The following is a 25,755-nucleotide window of genomic DNA, read 5'->3' as shown; positions in this document are numbered from 1 at the left end:
GTGTTGTGGGTTAAAGGTCGGTATCGCATATGTGGTTACTGTATCAGAACGGGTGGTTTGTTGCAAGAATGTGTTATATCCACCCACGCATGGGAATTCAGATGTTTCAATTTGGCCACGAATACCAACCTTGAGAATGGAGTTCAATGGTTTGAGCCGTATAAGAGCCCTTTTGTCTCAGAAACAAGTGGCCCTGAGCTCTGCCCGCGAAACTTATGTCCTTCACATAGCTAACACACGCACAGAGGTGCAGGCACTTTTAAATACTGATTTGCCGTTTCATTTCTCCGAGCTGGTTCATCAAATCTTCAATGCCTCCTCTACAACCGGTCTGGCACATTTTTTTAAATTGGTTAGCAGTGGTCTCGTGACTACGTTTGAAAAAGTATTTGGTATTATCCCTGCGTTCTTTCATTTTATATTCGCAAGTCTGTTTGGCGGATTTCCTGTTTTGCTGGCTTTGGCGGCAGGCGTTCTGGTGATATTTTGCTTTCTAAAACATGGATGCCCATCCTGCGCAAAGAAACGCTCAGCCACTACTGATGCAGTTTCGCAACCGGATGCTTGATTACTATGGCTCCTTGCCGCTTGCGACTTTAAGCACAGCTTTTGGATTATCGTTCCGATTTTCCTATTTCACATGTGTCCAGCATGTGTTTCATTGCCTGAGCTGTGATTTCGACTGGGCCATTGATTTGTGTCTCTGCTTACCGACTTCTCCTGACGTCGATTTTGATCAGCTGATGAGCCCCGTAGTTGCTCACGAGTTGGTTTGTTCTGGCGAAAGGGTTATGGCTGTGGCAGCGATGCATGGACTAATGGGTCAGTGGGACATATCCGCAGCAGCGCATGACTTTCTGGCGCATAGCATTCTCGAGAACCCACTGAGTTGTCCTCTGATGTTGCTAGAGGATTCAGTGCTGGAGGAGCACGTATGTTCTTTCCCATTGCTTAATTGGATGGCTGAACTGTTTTCGGATGATGACAGTGATTTCATGTTGGAAGCTGTAGCTACCTATTTTGCATATTCATTCAACCCATGAGTGACTTTGAAGACTTTCATTATTATGGCACATGACTTTTTAGTAATTCTGAATGGTGCCTTTTTTATTACGAACATTCGACTTTCATTTGTTCTAGGCCTATGTACTTGGAGTTGGCCTTAAGTTCGAATTTTCATATTTTTGTGTGGCCACTATAGGCATTCATACATTTTTTATTATTATTGAAAAAATATATACACTTACATACATTTAGCTTGGCTCAATATTGTTGAACTCTGCTTTCATGTTTGGCCTCTCATATAGTATTGGCTTATATTTTCTTCCTTTTTTAACCGTCCTCGGATCATTGGGGGGGTGTCATATGGTTGCTGCGTTTCTATATATTGTGTTAAGTTAGCATGAGTTTATTAAATGTTTAAACGACATATTTTCCTTCGGCTTCAGTTTGCACACAACACCTAATTGTTATTGTAGCTTTCAACCTAGACGAAAGATGTGATTTATTTGAGAATAATATGTTATTGCTCTGATATCAGTCGTGTTTGGTACAACTGTCTGCACACTGAGAACTGCACCCTCTAAGAATAACCTAACACAAGGTTGCTGAAAGCCTGATCCTCGCACTACATTAGACATAACACAAATAATGTTGCTGCCAACATTGGGCTCTACGCGGGTTTAAGATAGAGTTACAGGGAATGAATAGACACACTTGATGCTTCGCATGCAGAGAGCTGGTAGCTGTTGATGTGATCTACTCCTACTGAGAATTAGAGGTATGGGCCCGCCCTGCTAGAACCCAAACGAGACCTTCTTAGATATAATATAATATGCTAATTAGGGTGCGCGAAATATAGGTGATACAGAATTCTATAGAGTTTGCATCATAACATGCTATCACCTTTTGCTTATTATGGATTAGTGACTATGCTGCTAACTCTGCTTTTTATAATATGTATTTTGATATTATATAAGATACTGCGTTTGAGAACTTTGCATTGAAAAATAAACATTTCAAACTTGCACGTGTGTTCTTTGCCTCCCAGTTTCGGTTTGTAATGATTATATAACGAAAGAGTGTTCATGTGTTCCACGATACCTGAGGTACCCTAAGTTCATGTTCTGGATTGTCTAAGTCATTGGTAAGTTATTACTACCGATGAGACACTGTAGCTAGCTTGGTAAGGGGATTTCTGAAACTAAGGTGAGTTTTGGGTCACCCTAACTCAGCCAGGTTCTAGATCTCTGTGCACAGTTCTGTGGGAGAACGGAAACCCTGCTACAAGAGTGAAAAGTATGTTTTCCTCAAAGAAAAGATGGAATTTCTTAGTCATGTTGTTTCGTATGATGGTGTTGAACCTCGTCCGGGGTTGGTGAAAGCCATCGTTGATGCTAGTCCACTTATTGACAAATCTGGTTTGAAGTCTTTCATTGGGCTCAGTGAGTTTTACTCTAGGTTTATTAAAGATTATGCTTCAATGGTTCAACCTTTAACTAACATGCTAAAAAAAAATGTCCCTTTCAAATGGGACAAGGGTTGTCAAGAAATCTTTGATTGGATAAAGTTGCAGTTAGTGAGTGACAGAATTTTGAAGCCATTTGACCCCAGCGAAAAGTGTACTGTAACTGTAGATGCAAGTGGTTTTGGACTTGGAGCGGTTCTCACTCAAGAAAACGGACATGCGGATTACACTATAGCATATGCTTCCAGAGTTTTAAGAGGAGCTGAGATGAATTTTTCGGTCACTGAAAGGGAATTGTTGGCCTGTTGGTGGGCGGTCAGGAAGTTCAATCCATTTATCTGGGGAAGTCATTTTGTAATAAGGACAGATCATAGTCCATTAGTATCTATTTTGTCCGGTGAAAAAATCAAAGAACACACACCAAGAATAGCTAGGTAATCATCAAAGTTATTGCAATATAATTTTGATATTGTCTATCTACCTGGTATGAAAAATGTACGGCCAGACTATCTGTCATGTTTTCTTGTTACCGAAAATGGTAAAGAATTGGAGAAGGAAGATGATCAAGAAGATTGTTTTGTTGCTGCTTTGGATGTTGAAGGAATGTTTGCCATAAGCGAAGTTGAGTGGAAAAGAGAGTTGGTGAAGGATGGGATTCTTGTACAAGTCATGAAATATTTGAGATCCCGTTGGCCGAAAGAGAAAAATGTGTCTTGTCAGTTTCAAACTTATGTGAAAATTTCAGAAGGGTTAACTGTAGAAGATGGTATTCTTCTACGGTGTGGAAGACTTATACCTCCAGAGAGTTTTAGGACACGTCTGTTAATTGGTGCACATGAGGGGCATTTGGGGAAACATTCACTAAACATAGGTTGAGAGATGTGTTCTGGTGGCCACATATGGATGTTTGCGTGGATGAACTTGTTGATGGATTTGTGGTCTGTAAATCTTCTGACAAGAGTCACAAGGTGAGGACACCACCTTTGGAACCAGTTGAATTTCCAGGGAGACCGTGGGAAAAAATTGGAATTGATTTAGTAGGACCATTTAATCTTCTACCATCTGCATCGCGTTTTGCTATTGTGGCCATTGATTACTATTCTAAGTGGGCAGAGGTACGATTTATCAATGAAACAACTACAGCAAATGAGATCCATTTTTTGAAAGATATTTTTTAAGAGAAGGTTTCCCTTCTTATGTAATGACTGATAATGGGGCACAGTTTGTCAGTGCTGAATTTGAAAGTTTTCTGAAACAGGGTGGTGTCATTCATCAGAAGAGTTCTTTTTATCATCCTCAAGCTAATGGCCTCGTTGAGAGGATGAATTGGGTTCTGAATATTTGTGTGCAGTGGGCTATTGCTAGCAAATGTGTTGTGGAGAATGCAGTGCATTCTATGTTATGGTTTTATCATACTACTGCACATTCGTCAACCGGTGTTTCTCCTTTTGACCTTTTAAAAGGAAGAAAACCATCCACCAAAATTTGCCCAGGCTGGATGTCTAAGTGGGTAAAGATGGATGTTATGGATGATGTTGATGGTTTTGCAAGAGGTAATGTTGACAGAGCTCAAGAAAAACAAAACATCTATTTTGATGAAAGGAAGAAGGTTCTTCCACAAGATATTCGTGTTGGAGATGTGCGAATTAAAAGTCCTGTTCTTGTTATCAAGGGGCAAAGTAAATTCTCTGAACCTTTAGTTGTTGATAAGGTTTGTGGAAATGCTGTGAGGGTCAACAATAAAAATTGGTGGAACATTTGTAGAATTGTTAAAGTAAAGGATCGAAATGCTAACTCCTATTTTGATACAAAAAAAAATATTGTGAAAGGAAATGATAAGAATAATGATGTTGACATTGTACCTAAACTTCGTAGGAGCCTGAGAGTTTGTAAAATTCCTCTCAGGTTTAGATAGTTTTGTCTGATTATTCATGCCAGTTTTATCACAGGTTTTCTTTTCTTGTTTTCCTTTATTTTGTATTTTCTTTCCTCTGCATCTTTTATATCTTTCTTCTTGTCCTGCTTTACATCTTTCTTTCTTCTTTTGTTTGTTTTGGGAGAGAGGGTATATGTAGTTTTCTGTGTTAGATTTGCCTCTTCAGGCACCTGTAGTTGGAATCTCCATGTAATGGGATTCTGTGTTCTGTTTTGGAATATGGGATTAGGAGTCCGTTATTCCTGACTGTGTTTGCTGTCACTGTTCATGTCTTGAGCTCAATAAACTAAGACTTAAAGTAATACGTCTAAAGAACTTACTACAAACTTCTAAATGTGGTGCAAACAAACTCTGTCCAATTTCTAACATTAACTATTTTACCGAAAGCAACAAAGCTGATTTCTCATTTTTACATTCCCACACGGAATCCTGTATTTTAAACTAGATCTACAAGTTTCAAGATTACATTTGGTTGATTTATTTGTGGTAGCAATCAAAATAGTTTCTTGAATTGGGTCGTAGGGTGCCTGATCCATTCAATCACTCCAGAACAATAGAAATCAGTGCCTTCTAATAGTTGGCAGAATGGATTTCAATAAGGACAAAATAAGTAAAACATGAATTCAGGTGCAAAGATGTAGGTCTGGAAATTAGTGTTGTCTTGCTAAGAGACAGCTGTGAAGTATGAACACATAAATGAATGGCTATAAGCACGTTTTCAAATTCTTATAAATCAATAAAAATGCACAGAATGACATAAAGCTCCTATTCCTGCCCCTCCCTTAAAAAATAATGAGGCTACGGAATACAGAAAAAAATCAGCAACATTATGCAATCATACAACCAAGCTCACCTTCAGATCCAGTCTCCCATATCCAATGAAGAACCTCTTCAAAGATGTCCTTGGTTAAACCTGTGCAGGTGAATTTGAAGTCTCTGTAGCAAGGATCCTTCTCACCAGAGTGGAAAACGTTGTATATCAACCTAGGCCTCTAGTAGAATCTAGAGCCATACAACCCAGTAAACTACAGGCCTATATGTAATGAATCATTTTTGGCTAAACTATTTGAAAAGGCATTTTTTACTCAACGCTTGACTTTTACTGTGAAAAATAACTTTATGTTGGATAAACGATCTGATTTCAGGTCATGCAGGGGCACAGAGTCAGCCATCCTACCCATATGGAATGCCTCAAATGCTTTTGACTATGTCCACCATTAGATGCTACTACAGAGACGCCATTATCTGCACATGTGCAAAATATTTCTCAGTGGATTACCGTCTATCTCAAAAACAGGAACAATATGGTATTTCCACTGCCTTTCGTATCTGCCCAGCACACCCAACGTTAGAGGGTCCATCATCTCAACTCTCCTATTCAACATCTACCTTGCTCTCTGACTGTACCTAATCAGATTGTTTACCCTTACACTTTATGACCTTGTGGATGAGCAGCAAATCCTTCTTAAGATGAATAGCCCAGAAAACATCTACATGTCAAAAGATGACAACTGCTTTACTCAATAGATACTTGGATGATGAGCAATGACATAAACCTCAACAGCACAAAGCCCAAGATCTTGACCTGTGGCACAAATACTATTCAGAGTTCGGGTGACCTCACTCCTTCACTACAATTGCCACCTCCCTCAGATCCAGAAGGTCTCAGAGTGGATGTCCTCCTCCCAAATCCACCATAAGACAGTGAATTGGCCACATAAAAAATTACAGACCGAGTGAAGGAACCTGCAGAGCTATCACCACTCCATAAAAGTGTTATCTGTGACTCTGTATCTCACATTTCATCACCTACCACACCCCACGTCCTGCATTCCAAAGCATGATAACCACATCTCAGTACTCATGAATGATGAAACAACTCCTTACACGGACTCAAAATAAAATACAGCATCCTTCAAGCCACAAACACTACACTGTGTAGCTTGCTATCAGTGTGGGTAAGTACTTCAGTTTCCCACCCAGGGGTCGCAAGTGCGACACAAGTTTACACCAAACCTATTCTTCATAGTTGTTCTTTTCACTATGTTAAAATACGCTTCACCCCCCTCTTATCACATCTCTAACGCCTCCCAAGCATCTAAGGACTCTTCAATGTAGTCTGTTTCCTATATTGTCCTTCTTTTAATGTGTGTCCTGAACCGCTCTCCTCTTTTTGTTTTTATCACAATTTTTCAATTCTATACTTGAAAAAAAATGGATATTGTAGCTTTCCTAAGTAGAATTATTTTAGTTGAATTCATAAGGGTTTTATTGCGAGGTAGAAAAAACAATAGGATAATTTTATTCTTTATTCAGTGATTCATATTGCAGTTTTCCTATCTTAAACCACAATAGCTCAGGTGTTGCTGGTTTGAACTATAATGATACTAAATGTACCCGCTTCAATGGATGGAAGCATTGAATGGGATGGGTTAAACTCAACAGAAATCAGATGTGTGACCTGCTGGGCAGAGACATTCTCAGTAGCAAGTATGTAATTTACTGAGACTTCATGTTGGCTAATCCGCTTTCCATTTTGTCTTCTCATTCTTCCTTCACAACAACAACTGTCTCTACCTCTCCTACACCGTTTGAGTAGACCTGGGGATAGATGATTGAAGAAAAAAACCTGAGGTGCTCCCCTGGTGACTTGTCACGCATGGAGGCAGATGATGACCGTGTACTGCAGAGCTTCTTGGAGACCAGGAAGCCGCTGGACAAAGATATAGAGGTGAGATGTCCAATGCCCACAGAAGCATTCTTTGTGGGTGCCCGTTCATGTATTGGTGGACACATCCACCCCAGTTTCCGTGAACAAGTTCTGCTTTCCAAGTTTTAGTGATGACTGGAAATATTTTAATTTGGGAGAGTGAAGCCACAGTACATGAAGATGGGTATTTTGTCTACCTTTGCCCCCTCAGTGCATGACTGTAAATGTTATATCCTTTGAGACTGCTGGATAGCAGAGCACTATCTACTCAAAACGCTCATTTGCTGCAAATGTCAGGCATTGTGTTGTGTATAGTCAGGGATGCAGCTTTGGTTGGTGGTGTGGGAGTGACCCCGCCCCCCGTTCCAAATAAATGCATTCCTGGCTTGGTAGCTGGGGACGGGCTCCCTGAATCGGGACTTCCATCTCTGTGTTGAGAGAGACAGAAAGACCATCTGGTGGCTTAAATGTGAAACCAGTTATCCTGGACTCAATACCGTCTTGCCTTCTTGTTCAAATGATGTGAACCTAGGTAAATATTTAATTTCACAGAGCCTCCTTCTCTTTATTATCACATATGAACACACTTTTAAATACCTATTTTCAGATGTGTGCTGCACGAGCACCTCTTATATTTGAATTAAAAAGCTATTAAACTGCTCAATCTATAATAATAATCTATGCCATGTTTAGGGCTTACTTGACTGCTGATGTGCCTCAATTCACTAATGAATTGGGTCCTATATATACTACCCAAGAGCCACAAAGATAACATCAACCCCCCGGACCCCCAATTGTCTCAGGTTGTGGCTCGATTCTGGAACCCCTAGGAAAATACATCAACGCCATCATAAATGAATTAATGCCCTTCACTGACACATTTATCAGGGATACCATGGATCTGATTGTGGCAATTGAAGACAGACCCTTCGACACCAACACGGACCTCATGGTGGGCCAAGATATTGAATCTTTGTATACAAACCTTCCGCACAAAGAGGGACTAGAAGTCATAGAGACCTTACTCCAATCTAGACCCAGACCAACCAGGATCCTCACTGAATTCATTATGGACTTGCTGCACATTGCCCTAGAGAACAATTACTTTTTATATCGGGACAAGTATTACCTCCAAGGTAAAGATGTCTCTGTGGGGGCTGGTTTTGCCCCGAATTTTGCAATCCTCTTCGTTCACAATCTAAAAAAAAATCACATTCTCACCACCAACAATCCATTCCTTAATCAAATCTCACTCTGGCCTCGCTACATTGACGATATTCTGGTACTTTGGAAAGGTACCACTCAGACCCTCAGCCCGTTTATCACCTGGCTCAATCAATCTCAAAACCACTTGACATTTACCTGTGACTCCAAATCCAATGACCTACCATTCCTGGATGTCATCATACATGCTGAAGATGACAAAATCAGCACTTGTCTCTACTGTAAACCAACGGAAAGAAACACTCTGCTACAATACACAAGTTACCATCCATGAGGACTACGAGACGGCCTACCTTATGTCCAGTCCTTACGGATTCGTAGAAATAGCATATGGCGAAAAGATTTCTTCAGGGAGTCAGACGTCCTCATCAAGAAACTTACCGATAGGGGATACCCCAAACGTCTGGTGACAAGAGCTCGCAACCAGGCCTGGTATTGTCACTGTGAACAGCTCCTGACACCACAACCTAAAAAATACATGAATAGGATACCATTTGTCTCAAAGTTCAGTCCCTGCAGCCACAAAATCAGCAAAATCATTAAACGAAATTGGCCGCTACTAAGAACACTTGAACCCTTAAAAGAACCACCCCTCTTCTCATACCAACGCAGCAATAACCTTGCAAGACATCTCGTACACGCTATCACTTGGCCCACCAGCACTACAACCAAGAACACAATCACCGCGACATGGGGCCTTCCCCAGATCATGTGACACTATAAATGCCAATCTTGTGCAGTATGTGACCTCACGTTAAACACCAAAGAATTCACAACCCAAAACAAAATGTACAAGCTCAAGACCCACATGAACTGCAGATCGAAGAATGCCATCTACGCAATCCGCTGCCCCTGTGACCTCATCTAAATTGGCCAAACAACTCAAATGATCAAGCAGAGCATCATCCACCACAAGAGCAGGATCCACTGCAAAGTCCAGACAGCACCACTGGTCACACACTACATCGAGAAAAACCACTGTAGATAGAGTTGTAGATAGAGCATATCCTAGGCGGCTGATGTTTTTTGATTATTTACAACTGGTTTATCTGTTAAGAAAAGAGATAGGGTGTTCTGACACTTTACCCAATGCCTTGTTAACAGCCTTATAGGCGGAAAAACATAAGGGTATAGGATACTGATATAAAAGGCTACTCCCTCCAGGACCTCCTCAGGTAATTCTTAAACATCTAGACAAAATAAGCCTCACGACACAGTGCGTTTTGTCAGAAAAAGACTGGGAAGTAATATGTCAGCTAGGATATAAAACACTCCGGGCAGCTAATTATAAACGAATGTCCTTTCTCTCCCGCTGGATAGCGTATTACACCCCGGAGGCCTTGCAGAGAATATTCCCTGATTATGAGAATAAATGCTTTAGATGCAAAACCAATGGTCAGGGCGGCTGGCACCATGTTTTTTTCTCTTGTCCAAAGCTAGAATCTTTTTGGAAGGGGATTTTTACTGACATGGAACTGGCAACTGGGAAAACACTGCTACCTGAAGCAGAAGTGGCCCTTTTTGGCATTTGTAAAGATAGGAATAGGTTTAATAACTCAGAAGAAGCATTTATTTTTATTTCTACTATTGTAGCACGGTCCATGATTTTACAAAATTGGAAATCTGAGGTAATCCCATGTCAATTAAAAAGGGTCAATAAAATGAAAAGAACATGTTCATTTGAGAGAGGTTATGCAGGCAGGGTGGGTGCGATCAAAAGATTTGAAAGGAATTGGAAATATTTTGAGAGGTTGGAATCTATAAAAGGAAATTGATATTTTGCCATTGTTTTTCACTAGCTGCTATTGCACTTTTTGCACTTTATTCGGATATTTTGCACTTTACTGCAGCAGCACTTTAATAATTGCAATAATAACTTTGCTGCTTTAGTTGATGGGTTTTGTTATACCAGTATTTGATGAACCATTCAGCAGTACCGATGTATATTTTTGCACTGTCACTTTAGAATGATATCTTTATTATATAGGATGTTTCTGTACTTTAAATTAGTAGGGTTATAGGAACTAGAGTAGAAATCCGAATGTCTTTTTCTTAGCCCTCCTTGTATATTGTTAATATTCCATGTACTTGCACTAGCACTTTAATATTACTATAGCATTTTTGCAGTTACAAATTAGCAGCTCATTGCACTTTTTTCCTGCTCTTGATTTGATAAATTATAAAATATTTTCGTTAACTTTTATTAATATTTCATTAGTGGTAGTTTATCGGTTAACTTGTTATGATTCTGCTCTAGTACTTTAAAGAAGGGTAAAGATACCCTCGGTGTGTTAAATTGCTTTGTCTGTGTACAATGTAACAGGAAATTTGACGTATTGGATTAACTGCTTTCCTTGTACCATTTTGCACTAGCACTTTAAGATTGACTTAATTTATTTGTTATCAGTAATGTATAGGTTTGGTTTGTCTCTTGTATACTGTATGAAAATTTTATCTAGAGTTGAAAAATCAAATGTACCAATATCTCCCTACTGTCTTGTTTAATAAAAAAAATAAAAAAAAGAGAAAAACCACTGTGAGACGGACATCACCTGGCAAGTGGTCAACCAGCCTAATATACCGATCAGGGGCGGCAACATCAAAGCCCTCCTCAACAAATGCAAATGCAAATGGATCACCCTCTGTGACTCAGTGAACTCCCGGCTAAATACCGTTGATGATTGGAATACCACCATCCTCATATGATCTTTGGGTACTCGCCCCGATCTGGTTCCGCACCCTATACCCCGCTGCTCTCCCTTAGTATCTCAAGCTACAGCTACTCAGGCTTCCCGAGAGCCCTTTGTACCCGCATCACATGTGACCACAGTTTATACTGTTACCTGAACTATGTCAGTCCCAGACACCCCGGGAATCCCCTTTTCACAATTGTGCACACATTGATTCATGCTTCTCGTTACTACTGTGTCCCCATTCAGTCCTTTTGTTCCCCTCATGATATGCTTTCCTGACGTACGACCCTGTACCATATGCACATTATGTCACATCACTCTTGTCCTCAATGCATAACTGTTAGAACTGGCTATTTCTGGTTGGCTAGGGCTGACGCCAAAGCTAGGCAGAAACCACCATTCTAGTCAGGGCAAGGGAGTCATACGCCAAGATAACCCCTGCTCACCCCCTTGGTAGCTTGGCACGAGCAGACAGGCGTATCCCAGAGGCAATGTGTAATGGATTTGCGCACGCACACAACAGCAACAACATACTAGGCACACCACAAAAGGAACTCCACACAAGGTTATATAAAAATAACTTTTGTATTGTCAAAACACATCAGATAGTAATCACACAATATACATTGTACCAACTGGCACGGGCAATATTCACACGGGATTATTTACAGAGGACAGGGCCACGTGGGTGCCTGTCAGAATCAGTACTTAGTAGAAATATCACTTCTAGAACATAGAATATAGGATTAAAAATCACTGTAGCACAAATTAGCAAATATAGCACACAACCAGTAACCACTGGTAACAGGTAAGTACCACCTACGCAACCATAACCACCTTAGCAGAATTTCACGCAGGGAACTAGGACCTCACTAGGACCACCTGTACTAGAAAGAACAACCACCTAAGTATCACAATACAATTAGGGGTATAAGCAAGAACACATTACACATGATGCATCACAACATTCAGAGGTGTAGGGAAGGAAAACACATGATGCATAAAACATACATTCAGCGGTGTAAGAACAAGGCACATGATACATCAAAACACATTCAGAGGTGCAGCACAGGAAAAACACATGATGCATGCATAAACCAACACATTCAGAGGTGTAAGAACAAGGAAGACACATGATACATAAAAACATTCTGAGGTGCCAGACCACAACTCAATAGCTCAAAAACACATGATGCCTAAAAAAACATTCAGAGGTGCAATAAAACCACACAATTGCGCAAAAACGTAGATAAGCCACCACCTGTGGCAGTCCCTAGGCCAACTGGCCTTGTTGGGGCTAGGAGGACGCCCTGAGTCCCAATAGTCAGGGTCCTAAATGGTGCAGCTGCCCCCTAATTGCTGGGAAGCTGGGAATCAATAATGATGGGGCCACGTGGGAGCCACGCAGGCTCTGAACAACTGGTGGCCCCTGAGCCTCTCTGGGCTCCAAGCAAAGAAATGGGGCCACGAGCTTCTCTGGGCTCCTAACCAAATGTGGCACTCAAGAGCCCCTCTGGGCTCGAACTACTAATGCCCCCTGAGCCCTCGTGGGCTCTCTACAAGAAACTGTGGCACTTTTGAATCTGGAACAAATGCAGCGCCGTGAGCCTCTCGGGGCTCAACCCAAGACATGTCGCCTTGTGGAGCCTCTCATGGGCTCGAGAACCACAATGCCCGCGTTGTAGGAGGGGCCGCGGGGCCCTAGACAAATGTGACCCCTTCGTTGGAGTCCCTCGTGGGGGGACTCGAAATGCACCAAATGCCCCTGGAGCCTTTCACTAGGCTCAAAGACAAAGTAATGCCCCCGGAGCCTCAACAGGCTCTAAAACAAGTAAGGCCCCCACGAGCCTTTCACTAGAGGGGAGGGGCGGGCCCCAGCAATGTGCCCGACGCCCCCCTCCATTCACGGGCACTCACCGGTCTCGCGGCGGCTGGGGGGATGAGAGCTCCCGCTCCTCGGGGCTCTCTGGTGGTGAGGCCTGGACTCTGCTTTCGGTGTGGGGCTCCCCTCTCCTCACGGGAGCCCCACGCTATCTCCGACCGCACTTCTTTCTCTTCGCGCTGCTCCTGCGAGGGCGGGACTTCCGGTCCTGGCCCCTAGAGCTTCCGGGTCGCAGCGGGCAGCGCAGCGGCCCTTCTCAGGCAGGCGGACAGGCGAGGACTCAACCAAGGGGTGGGCTCCCTCTATTAATCAATAATAAGACGAGGTAAATGCCGGGTGGGCACTAGCCAAAACAAATAAGGCGCTCCAGGTGCCTGAGGGCAATCACAGCGCTCTCAGCGCTGGAGGTCAAGATAAAGCGCTTCCAGGGCTAGAGACACAACCAAAAGCGCTCCCAGCGCTAGATGTACCCAGGGGTCCTGAAATAAAAAGGAAAGCACTCCCAGGGTGCTAAAAAGGATGCAGCAAAGTCCTGGAACCAAGAGTTGGAGAATTCAGCCTATCATCAAAGAAAAGTCCTCCAATCCCCCCAGGTAAAGCAGAGGGGTCCCAGCACAGGGTCCATCAGGTATCCAGGGGCTGGGCAAGGCCCAGGGAGGCAAACCTTCCCCTGAGCCCAAGCAGCAGCACGTCCCTGGCAGGATTCAAGACAGAAACAAGAACATTTTGTAAGGGTACACAGCCCCTTTTTATACAGAGAAATCCTTTGTCTAGCAGGGTGCAGGCAGTGTGAGAACCAGTTACAACTGGTTATAGGGAACTCCTTTCACAGGCCAGGCTAGGGACATCAGACGCACCACAGAGGGTGGAGCCAGCATTGTGTGGGGAAAGCCCAGCCCTATTCAGGCCCAGGTGCACCCCTCCCCTCACATCAGCATGCTAAACACTCCATTCACCACCGGGGCAGACCCTCCCAGACTCTTGGAGCCAAGCTCACCAGCCAATCACACGCCAGACACAAATTACACAAATATGCCAACTTCTAAAAGTGGCACTTCTACACTAGACACAATCATGCTGCATATATCATTGCGCAGCATTCAATCTCACGAGTTCGCACATACCAAACTCGACCCTGCACTCCCCACACATCAGGAACTACCATGGGCATACATATTCCCCATTCATTCCTATGGGAGGGCAGGTCACTCTCACCACACACACAGAGAGCTCACGCACTTTACACTGTACCACAGTGAAAAAGTGCGCAGAGGCCTAAAATCACCAACACCAGGTTACAGAAACAGGCTAGGCAAAAGCAAAAAGTCTCAGGGTGAACCTGCCAAAAAGGGCCAGGTCCAACAATAACTCTGTATTGCCATATCGGCTTGTATACCTGGCTAAACCTAATTAGTTCTCTTGTTCTACCACTTTATGTAATTACCAAGCACGCTGTACACAACCCCACGGGTTATGTCAATTTCTAATCCAAATCGTACACAGATGGATTGTCGCCTACCCGATATGCCTCCTACATACTAATATGAAATGTCTGGTTTTATCGCAGCGCTGCATTGTCGTGCCTCATGTCAATTACTTCTGCAATTCACTCTGCAGACATAGCCTTCTGGTCCTGGACGTGTACATTACCGCAAACAAGTTTTCAATTATTTTTATGACCAACCCTCACTCCACTTTCCTTGCTCTATCTCATCCCTCCTTGCTTTCCCTTGCCCTCACAGGGCTGACCTTAGTGTTATCCAGGTCCCCCACATGCCTCCCTCCCCACGTCATCCTCGTCACTCCGCACCATCTTATCCATGCGCGGCACCCCGTGACGTCACCCTTCCAGAAGAGACTTCCCCGGTTCCTTTCACCACGGCCCCACAGCCATACCGCACACAAATGTGGCAGTCCTCCAGGAATTTGTTTCCCTCCTCACCGTACACGACCGTGGCGGTGCACCCCTGAGTACCTTCATGATAGCGACCAAGGTAAGCCAGCACCAGGCTCACTGCTTTCTGCATCCTGGCCCTTCCGGCATTCATAATTCTGATTCTTGCCCACAGCTAGGACTCTGAAGTGTCTCCCCACCGCCGATGCTCCACCTGGACACGGCTTGTGTCGACCCCGCTCTCACCACTTGGTAAGGGTTACCACTCGTACTTCCTTCTCCCCCGCGCCTCACCGACGGTGCGCCTACTCAACCCCCCCCTTTTCCCTTCCCTCGCCCATTAGGAATCGCCTGCACTGCTGATCGGCATGGCACAGCAACAGCTGAGTACAACTTGACACGGGCGCCCATGGCCCCCTCAGGTAATTGTTCTCGTAACCCGCCCACACGCACGCCACTCTGCATGCCATTGATGTCGCTTACACGACCCCCAGCAGACACCCCACACCTCCCCTCACCCACTTCCTACTAGCCTCTCAAGCTTTACTTTCTCTCGCCGTCTACGAGTCATGTTTCTTCCGGACTCGCCTAGACAGTAGTTCACCTCTCTAGGCCCACCCACACCCCCACATGACTTCCACAGCCCTCCTTGATCTACTTACCATAATTCACCAGCAGTCAGCACCCCCCGTGTCCATGTACACAGGCTTGCACCAACGGACCCCGCAATCCTCAACTTGGTTCCCAGAGCCCCTCTCACTTCACTTCCGTTTTTCACCAGCAGTCAGCCCTCCAGATCACAAGCAAGCACAAAGACTTTATTCTCACATTTTTTCACCTGTGCCCACTCCCTCACCTTCTTTCACGTTGTCGGAACCTCGCCAGTTCCCTCACCCAGTCCTTCACCCACCTTCGCGTGACCCTCGTGCTGCCTTTGTCTTTGCCCTCATATCCCTCTAATTCCCAACCCTTCTCCATTTCCTTATACAGCACTGCGATAAATTAACAATCCTGTCCTGATGATGATCCAGAGTCATTGGATCGAAACGCCGTCTACCATTCAGCACGACTAAAGGCGCAGCATTCATGCTTCCAACTAAATTGTTCTCAATTACTTTGTCAACCGTACATTTATGTCTGGAGCCACCCCAATCACTGTACATTATTGCTCACATTTTTACGTTGTTCTCTTTCGCTGATACACCAATTGTCACTTGCGTCGCCACTTCATGTTTCACTTTCACATTCCCGCACCAAGGTCAAGTTGGGTTGTTCACGCATTTTAGCTTACAGTGCTAACTGTATGTTTTCTTATGTGGTTTTTCTCTTGTTCTCAAATATATGATGCTGTTTGCATATTCTAAAAATCTACCAAGAGTCTCCTGGTTTGACCTCCTGTGTAAAGTTTTTTACTTACAGACATAACCGTCCCCCTTAACTACACCGATTGAGATATTGTTGTTTGTTTCAATTCACTAATGGCATTGATGTTGGGGGTGTGAGCCATGAATGTTTCTAAAAACGTTTACTTCTAATAAACGTCTATCTGTGCAGCCATGCAATCTGATGTACAAAGATGAACGCTTTGTATGTTAAAGAAATACACTTTTTGAATTTTGAAGACATTATATCATATTTTTGCATTAGGTTTGTTGCATGATGTTCATGGCAAACGTTTTAATGGCTCACCTCATACACGGACTCCTGGGGCAAAGCCAGACCCATAGCTCGACTCCAGCTCAGCCCCACCTACTAATTTGCCTGTGTGCCTTCCTCTATTTGCGACTGGTGTTTGGTGTATGGGGCCGGCAGTCACTTGATAAAATAATTTGTAAACTGCGAGAACTAGAAACATGGAGCCCTGCCCACATGCACCGATTTGCCAACTCTACAATCAAGGCGTCTTGCAGCAGAGATGAAGTATGTGCATTCAAAATACATTTAGAATAAGTGATCCCAGGGCAGGGTCTCTAGATCATTGTGTTGTATGAGACCACAGTCATGAGTTCCCAGGAAGACCTTCCTGACTCATGTGGGGACATAGCTTCAGTGGGATTGTTTGGGGAGTGGCTCTCCTCAAATGCATTCTTTGCTTTGTAGTTGGGTCTGGGACCCTAGAGACACGTCTGCTATGTCGGTTTTTCTTGTCATTCTCATTCTCATTCCAATAAGAGAGTTTAACTTGTTTATTTTTTATAGATAAGGATATTAACTATATATAGGTACTGGGTTACCCAAAAAGTAGCAAATCACACCCACAGTAGTACTCCTTATACAAATGTGTTACCTTTTGGAATGTGGAATGTGCATACATTGGCAGTAATGAGCCTGGAAAACCTTCTAGGCATACTAATGGAAATCGAACACCCAAAAACTGCTGGACAAATAATATGTAATAATTGTGTGCATAAATTGACTGCTACTATCAACATGGTAGAGTACTTTGAGAAATGTTAAGTGTGATAGTAGGAAGTGTATGAACTTCATTTGGGTGAGCCTGGGGAGAAATGAGAAGTTTAGGTTGACTTCCTCTTCCTGCATTTGTCCACATTATTCATTTACTTTGTAAACAGATATTGGATCCTCATTGGCACCTCCGCTCCTCACTTTTTCAGCGTGCAGGACCGCTCAAGTGGCATCCATCCATGACCACACGTCAGAAAACCTGTTCAGTGGTTCTCAGTCTGCCCAATCCTTTACAGGGCACAAGAATGTGATGGATGGACTGCCTGAATAAATCTCAGCCATTGGTAATTACACAGGGATGCATCCCAGTCCATTGTTATATAGCACACCGTACTACCTCAGGATTACCCAGCCACATGCAAATCGAGCTGGACTGTTCCCATTGGAGCATGGTCCCGACTGATTTGCATATGGGGGGTTTTAAACTGAGGTGGATTGGTGGGTGAAAAGCAATGGATTTGGATGCCACCCACAGCAGTTGCCTATGGCTGAGATTCATTCAAGCATTCTATCCACCACCTTGTTTTTTATGACCTTAGTGAGACAGGCATGCTCAGACTTGGGTTCTGTTTTCACTGTGTCACTGGAACCAAGCTATACCTGGCTGATGAGTCCTAACTAGAATGAAAACTGGTCTTTGTTTAGGGAGGACCTGGTCTGGCAGTTTAACTGGACTGTTCCCATTGGAGCAGGGTCAAGACTGATCAGCATGTGGCTTCAGTCTATACTAAGGTGGCATAGTGTGCAAAATAACAATGGACTGAGATCTAACCTGAGTGATTACCAGTGGCTAAGATTAATTCAAGCATTCCATCTATCACTTTTTGTATACTTTAACCCTCTATTGGGTTATGTATTAATTGTTGAGTTGTCCACTGGTGTACTCCAAAAATTGGCAGGATCACACGTAGGAGCCCATTCTCTCTCTCTGACTCCATTGTGGATCCTACATCAGGTTTCTGAAGCCAGAGAATACATTAGGCCTACTTACGTTTTCAAAAGTACTGAAAAAATGCTCTCCTGCTTGCGGTTCTCAAATTCAGTGAACAGTGAAAAATAATCATAAAAATACATTACAAAATTACATAAAATACCCATGGGTGCAGCTAGTTCATATGCAGATTTTTTTAGGTCATTGTAACTCAAAAACCCTTGCCTCTTCTGGTCGTCTGCGTACACCATGTCTCTACAGAACACAACATTGGGTTAAAAGAATATTATTAGACAGACAGCAGTGTTCTTCTCTCGCGAGCCAGCTCAATCACCCTCATTTTCCAGGGCGCATACAATCGTTTGTAAATCTGAAACTTTCCAGCGTGCAGAACTTAGAAACGCTCTCCAGAATACAGTGCACTTATGCAATTGGTCCTCCAGTCTGTCCATTCCTACTTCCTCTATCAGCAATCTGGGTCTCTGCACGCATGGTTCAGTTTCGAATACAACCTTTCGCAAACATTTAATGGACAGGCATTGGTAAATGCAATAGGCTTCACCTATGGGATTATTAATCATATATTTTTTATTGTAAGTTTTAGCTTGGTGAGCAGGTGTAAATGTGATGTGTTAAACTACTATTTGAACAGGGGTACATGATTTTCAGAAGGTATAGTTGTGCTATGCAAACGGAGTGTATACTCACTGATAAGTGTAATTAAAATAATAATACCTTACTCTCTGTGGAATACTGTAGGAAGATAAGGGACAACATTACAATTGGCAGAGCCAGGGAGAACAAAATGGTGCAAAAATAAAATGCATGGGCAAGCGACCTACTAAGAGTAAAGTATGTATTATTGCTCCAAGCAGGTGGGTTCAGATGTTGTCACAAGCCCCTGGTGTCGGGATGAGAGGCAGAAAGGAGTAATATGTGGAGCTGTGGCGAAGGCACACTGGTGTGGCACTAATTGTGCTGAAATAGGGCCCCAGGTGAGTGTGCAGCTGCAGACAGGGCATTTTAGACTAGTGTGTTGCTCTGTGGCATTTTACTGACTATTTAAGCCACAGTGTACCAGCCCTTGTACTAATCAGGGTTAGGTACAGGACACTAGTGCAGGGTACGATGGGGGTCCATCAAGGTCTTAAAAGGGTAGGATAGCACAAAGATGACCAAGAATGGCTGGGCATGTTTGCATGCTAAGGTTGCAAGAGAGGAATGGTTATGCTTAGCGGGGCAGAAGGCGGGCATCAGCAAATGCAGAAGCAGTAAGAGGTGCACATAAAAAGCTGCAGGATGATGGAAACTACAGAAGGGCGATTTGCCACAAAAAGAAAGAGGAGGGGAGCTGCTGCAGGTAGATAGGCAGGGCAACACAAACAGACATAGGCAGTAGGGAGTGGTGGTCACTAAGACTGGCTGTAGGTCAGGCACAAGGTTAACAGAAGGACTGCAGAGGGGCACACAAGACCAGGTTCTAAGCAGAGGCTGCATGAGCAGGGACACACAGAAGCAAGTGTTGCATGGGCACAAAAAGTACATGCAGAGAAGGCAGGGAACTCTCAGGATCATATCAGGTCACAAACAAGTGGCACAGCAAAGCGGGCTGCTGGCCAACATGACTTAACTTCCTTTTTTCTTAAAAACACTATGATGCAGCCAGTATTGACTGCATCAAAGCGCTTTTAAAATGTTTCTTTACTCGTGACAGCAGCCTGTGCTGCTATTCAACATGTAAAAAAACAGCATGGGGATGGGGTTGGGTGAAACCACAGGGATAAGGAGGAGAAGGGGTGAAACCACAGGTAGACTGGAAAGCATTTTAGTGTTGTGCATGAATGCACAGAATGCAGCGGTTGTACCTTCTTGGTTCACAGTGCTTAGTAGCTTGAAAATGTGAGCCACAGAGTGTGCACCCTTTACATTTAGTTGTTTTGAGCCACTGCTGAATTACCAGCGGACTTCTTGTTTATCATTTATTGTGCCTGGGTTTCCCTTTTAATAATGTTAGTTGGTGTGATTGCACCTGAATAAGACTACAATTCCCAGATTGCATTGCTTCACTCCAAAAACAAAATGTCATGTAGGTAAAAAAAAAATCTGCCAGGTTCAGGAAAACAGTTTTTTGAAAATAAACACAACTCTAATTAATGACTCAAGATACTTGGAGGCAGTCTTCCTATATGTTCTGTATAATGATCTGCTCAGGAAGTGGTGTTCCACCTCTACATAATGAAGTTGGAACGCGTCACTAAAGCAATAGAAACGTTTAATGGTCAACAGTAAAAGTTGTGTTTGCAATCTCTAGGATGAGAAGCTACGAAAGTTAATGAGGGACCTCTTGCAAGATATGTCCATTCGCGCATCCAGACTCAGTTTATATTGGTATCCAGAGGCTCGAGCATAAAAAGGCCTGGCCATCGCTACAAATTTTCTTTTTAGGCGGTGGGGGTGGGTGGCAGAAAAAGGACACAAAAGGGGTGGGACGGATGTGAACGATGAAGTGGGAGGGGTTGGAGGGACAAGGCAAAAACAAGGACAGGAGATGAGGAGGGAGGGATGGAGAGAGGTAGAGAGAGAGAATGGAAGCTGATGCACTCTTAGAAAGTGCCCAATATAAAATTAAACAAATAACACAAAGCCAAAGTTGAAACTATGCTGCTGAGACTCTCTAGCTTAATGGAGGCTTTCAAGACTGTCATAAAATAATGGTGTTCAAAGCAAAATACCTCTAAGCAATAGTTAAAAATACCTTTGATGTGGTTGTGAGTTGGGTCTGTGCAAGAGCCGGCATCTGAGTTGCTCGGTTTGCAAACAAATGGGAGCACTGGAGTGGGTACCCACTTTGGCCCCAGGGAGACTGTTGAGTGAGCTGCTCGGTTTGCAACCAATAGGGACAACTAGAGTGGGTCTGTGATCCACCCAGGTGGAGTTACTGAGTGCGCATTGCGATCAGAGCGCTTGCTTCCAAAAAAGCACGCAGAGATGCTGACACACTTCAATGAAGTTCCAGCTCAGCTGATGAAAACAGTTTTTGGGCCACAGGACACTGATAAGTAAAACACACGAAGAACAACAGGAAATAGAAGCTACAGCCAATTAAAATGATAAAAGTAAGTGGCAAGCATGTGAGCCAATGAAAAGTAAGGGTGGCATGTAAGCCCCTTTAAAGATTTCTATTAAATATAGTAGGCTATACAAGCATAGCACAAGCGATGTACAGGTGAACCCTAAAAAGGAAACATAGTGACAGCGCTGGGGCCAGGTTGCACCCTGAATACCACTGCTAAGCCATCAGTACACAGGGTCCCTGAGAACTTCAACTTCAAGTTATCGTCTGAGCACGCATATTAACCGTGCGTTTTGGAATATTGAATACTGGACAAGATCGGCACTCGAGATTGAAATTATTCACCCAGCCAATCTTAGGCTGGGAGGGAAATAGAACCAACCAGAAGGCAATTCAGAAAGAAGTTGAAGTTCGCGAGCCCTGAGGAAGTCATGGGTATGTCCCAAATGACGAAACACGTGTTGGCTGGATTCAGAGCGAGATACTAACAATAAAGCATCTTGTCAAATTGTTGTGGTCATTTGGAATCTCAAGTTGTGTACGTGTAATAAGCTTTATTTTGGTGTGATAGGGATCAACATATACGTTAGGGACCTGCTGATCCGATTTAGGGGGAATTCGATGATTGCACCCTCCCTAAGCATCCATTAACTAAACAACTATAAGCAACATAATATAACCGAAATCTGAGAGCGCCACTATCTATACAGGGTAAAATCATCCCAGTTTTTTCTCACGTAGAAATGTGAACTGACAGGCTAAGATTACATTTAAAAAATCTTTGCACAAACAAATGAAGAACTTAATTAAATAAAGAAAACGTCTGACAATCCACAAACAAATGCTGTTGACAAGCACACCGTAAATGTGAACACCCAGGGGAGGATAAGCTGCACATCAATAACCTAATAAAAGAAGTTCCACCCAACAAAGCAGAGGAGAATGAGTACCTGTGCCACGGGACACTGATCAGAGAAACACACAGGGGGCACCAAAAAATAAAACGCTATAACCAGTAGAAACGGAGGAAAAGTAAAGTGACAAGCACACAGACAAGTAAGAAGTAGAGGCGGGGTTTAACCCTTTTTAAGATATATTCAGCATAATAGATTTCACAAGCAAGGCACAATTGTTATGTCGGCAAAACCTAAAAAAATAGTTGGAGGGCGAGCCACCCGCTCGTGCAGTGATCTTTTGTAATTGGAATCAATAAACGAATGATCTAGCATTACAGCGCTTAATGCGACCATTTGCTGCATTCTATGCACTTTGACCACGCACAATGAGGCTGAGCCAAGCCTCTCCCCTTTGGGGCTCTCGCGCAGTGGTGCACCCAAGTCAGCAGAATCGCATCACTTCATCTGGATATTTGCCAGACTGACTGCTACGAGCGCATGAAATGCACCCCGTAAATTCCAGGAATACAGGGCACAAGTCCTGTGAAGTTAGATATGCAGAATTCTTACCTAAAAAGTATTTCCTTAAGGACACTTTGACAACCCTGTCCATGTTTTTATCCCGAAGGTTGCGCAGGGCAGCTGCGACAAGTAATAATGTTTGCACAGGTCTCGGCTGTGAAAGGAAGGATGGGCTTTGAGCAAGGCAGCAGCCAACCAGAGGACTTCACTGAGGGCCCTGTAGGCAAGTAAACCTTGTGCAAAAGAAACATCTGTCTCTGGTTAGGAGCGGAGTTTGGGGTAATTTAATTATTTGTATAGTTTATGGTGTACTAAATGTAACCTGTCGGATGGCTCTGGGAGTAGAAGAGAAAGTGGTCATATTAAAGTTGTAGGGGAGAATGTGTCTGATCAGGTACAGGGGGTGCCCATAAGTGATCTTCTGCAGTCCTGACCCTTGGGAGTCCAGAAGGCCTGCTTAGAAAGTAAGTTTAATTACATTTTCGGGAGTTTCTTAAAGCTGGTTGAGATCTCGGAGGCTGATGGATTTCTATCATTCCCAGGCGTTGTTCTCCAAGTAAGCAGCCTCTCTGTTTCATTCCCCTGAACCACCACTGCTGGATCTGTGTAGTAGTTGATGAATAGAGTTTTCTGGCTCTGGTGTAATGTGGCATTAGTGTTCTTTCCAATAGTGCAGCATACTGTTAAAAACTTTTTTGTTTCTCTCCTGCTTGCATGTCTGTCTATAACCCTCCTTAGTATCCGCCAAAGTGCAGAGATACTCCTTCGGGAGTCGATTCTAGCACTATACAAACCGAAAAATAAATAAATACTAGATTGAGATTACCACATGTAAATTCCTCCACATGTGAAAAAAAGCTTAGTCCAAATAGCCCGCTCAGAGACCTTTGAATGACTGGTTCAAAGTCGGAAAGACTGGTTCAGCCTTTCATCCTTCTGAGTTTATATGAATGTCGAACAGCTGCTAGTTTCTAGTGGAAGAAGTGTTAAAGTTAAAGTATACTGGGCAGAGCAGGCAAGAGTGAGTGGCTGTAGGACATGGAGATGATGCACTATGTGACTGATAGGGTAGGAAGAAGAACTGGGGATGTGAAGAAGAGGTGTAGGACATGAAAAGTTCTTAGGTGGAGATCAATTATTCCTTCTCAGTTTTTCCAACAAAGGAAGCCATTGATATGTTATGTTACTTATTTGTATAGCTCTTCATGCAACTATAAGGTCACCTGTTAGCTACGAGACAGGTGGAATGGGCAGGAAAGATAGAAAATAGACCAAGATAGGTGAGGAAAGGAAGAGACAGGGCATAGGAAATGAGGCAGAGTCTCGAAGATAATGTTATTGCTGATGATTGCGATCTGGGTAGGCAGCTTCAGGTATCTGCCCAACATTTGGGGAAGGGATGGAAGGAAAAGGATAAATAATGGGAACAGGAGACGACAGACTCAAATGAGAGGGAAAGAGCTAGACGTGTGGGGTGATGTTTAAGAGGAGTTGGGTTGGCAGAATTGGAGACAGGTGTGCTGTTCAATGGATTCAAGGGGATAAAGGATATGTCCTCCCCAATGGGTCACTTCTTTCCTGCTCTGGTGTGGAATCCAGATTATATACTCTATGTGATGCAAGAGTGTAACTCCTATGTATAGCATCTCTTCACATTTCCTGTGGCAATATCCTATCTGGTTTATACAGTACAGATCCATTAAAAAAAGGTAAATATCGGCATTAATGTACAACCACATCCTTTCTCCAACACCCATGCATAGGCACAACGACACACTTGAGCTGTCTCTTAAATAACAGCACAATAGTAAAACCCTTCCCACATTGGTCAGAATAAACTCCTACTTTGGTGCCGATTATGGGTTTGAGGGTGCAGTGGCGAGACCTCGCTGTGCCGCACTACCAAACCCATGTGAGAACCGCCAGCTGCATTATGACTTTTTAGTCACTGTCGATGCCTTTGGCGATCCCACCATGGTGCCTCTAAAATAGGCACCGCAACTTGAACATCTAAAACAGCTCCAGCATGGTATGGACGGGAAAGTCCATGCACGCGGAAACTTCTATGAATGCACAATGGAGGGCACCTGTTGCTCCCCCCTGGTGTATCCACAGGGTGTGAGATGCACAGGCACCCTTTCTTTCCTCCCCGCCAGGGTTTTCATGAAGGAGGAACCGCTGTGAAAACCCTAGCGGAGAGGAAACTTCTAATCTGTCCTGCCAAGCATATGGATGCCTCTGGACAGCCATGCCACTGCTAGGAAATGGCGGTTCTCTGCCGGTGTCGGCAGTCCTAGGGTGGCACAACTGCTAGGGTCATAATGTGGCAGTCACAAGACTGTCACCACTGCCCCACCATGAGTCTGCAGGTCCGAGGACCGACAGACTTGTAATCAGCCCCTTTGAGCTCTTCACTACACTATCATGCCAATGTGTCTTACCTCTCACTCCTTTTTGCTTCAAATTACACATAAGCAAAGCAAAAATGAAATAAGCTTGATAGGAGCAAAGTTCTGGTCCTCATTTTTCATATCATTAAAATAGGGCCTAAGTAGACCACATAACAGAGCCGTGGTTTTCGGCTCACAGAACATGTACAGAGTAGAATGATACCTGCCTCTTCGGGGTAATGAGGCACCAAATATTTTAAACTACAAATATAATAAAAAACATCAAGCTCTGTGTTCAGCTACTTTCGTTGTTACTGTTGTATGGCTTTAGGCCACCATTTGCAGTGTCATCTCATGGATTATCTATTTGAGTCAACTTTGAATTTTACTACCCATGTTCTGCTAATTCAAGTGACATGATGAAAAAAAATTCTAGATTATATATTAACATTTCAGAACCTGGGCCATAGGAAAACAGCCAAAAGCTCCAGCTGCCAACATGTGTAACAAAAATATATAGAAAAATATTGATAAAAACCTTTTTTGAACTAGGATCTAACTTTTTGACCTTGATGTTTGTGTCTAAAAGCCTGCTTCTACAACTGTAGGAAAGGCAGGGTAAGAATGACTTGGTGGATATTCAATGAACTTCTGAAAGCTCTCAAAACAGG

At 43.5% G+C, this 25,755-nt stretch overlaps 1 protein-coding gene across 1 annotated transcript in view; it reads left to right on the top strand.

Moving 5' to 3' along the window:
- Positions 1–6,978: 6,978 nt before the first annotated feature.
- The window catches only part of LOC147731311 (uncharacterized), a 96,282-nt gene continuing 77,505 nt past the window's right edge, over positions 6,979–25,755 (top strand). Inside the window, exon 1 of the mRNA XM_086954180.1 lies at positions 6,979–7,134. Within this exon, the coding sequence (XP_086810306.1) occupies positions 7,015–7,134 (120 nt within the window). The 5' untranslated portion in view covers positions 6,979–7,014. The remainder of the gene's footprint in view (positions 7,135–25,755) is intronic.

Source organism: Lissotriton vulgaris, chromosome 2_1, assembly GCF_964263255.1.
Source record: "Lissotriton vulgaris chromosome 2_1, aLisVul1.2, whole genome shotgun sequence".
NCBI classification, from domain to species: Eukaryota; Metazoa; Chordata; class Amphibia; order Caudata; family Salamandridae; genus Lissotriton; species Lissotriton vulgaris.
Note: the sequence above shows the minus strand (reverse complement) of the source record. Positions and strands in the feature narration are given on the sequence as shown.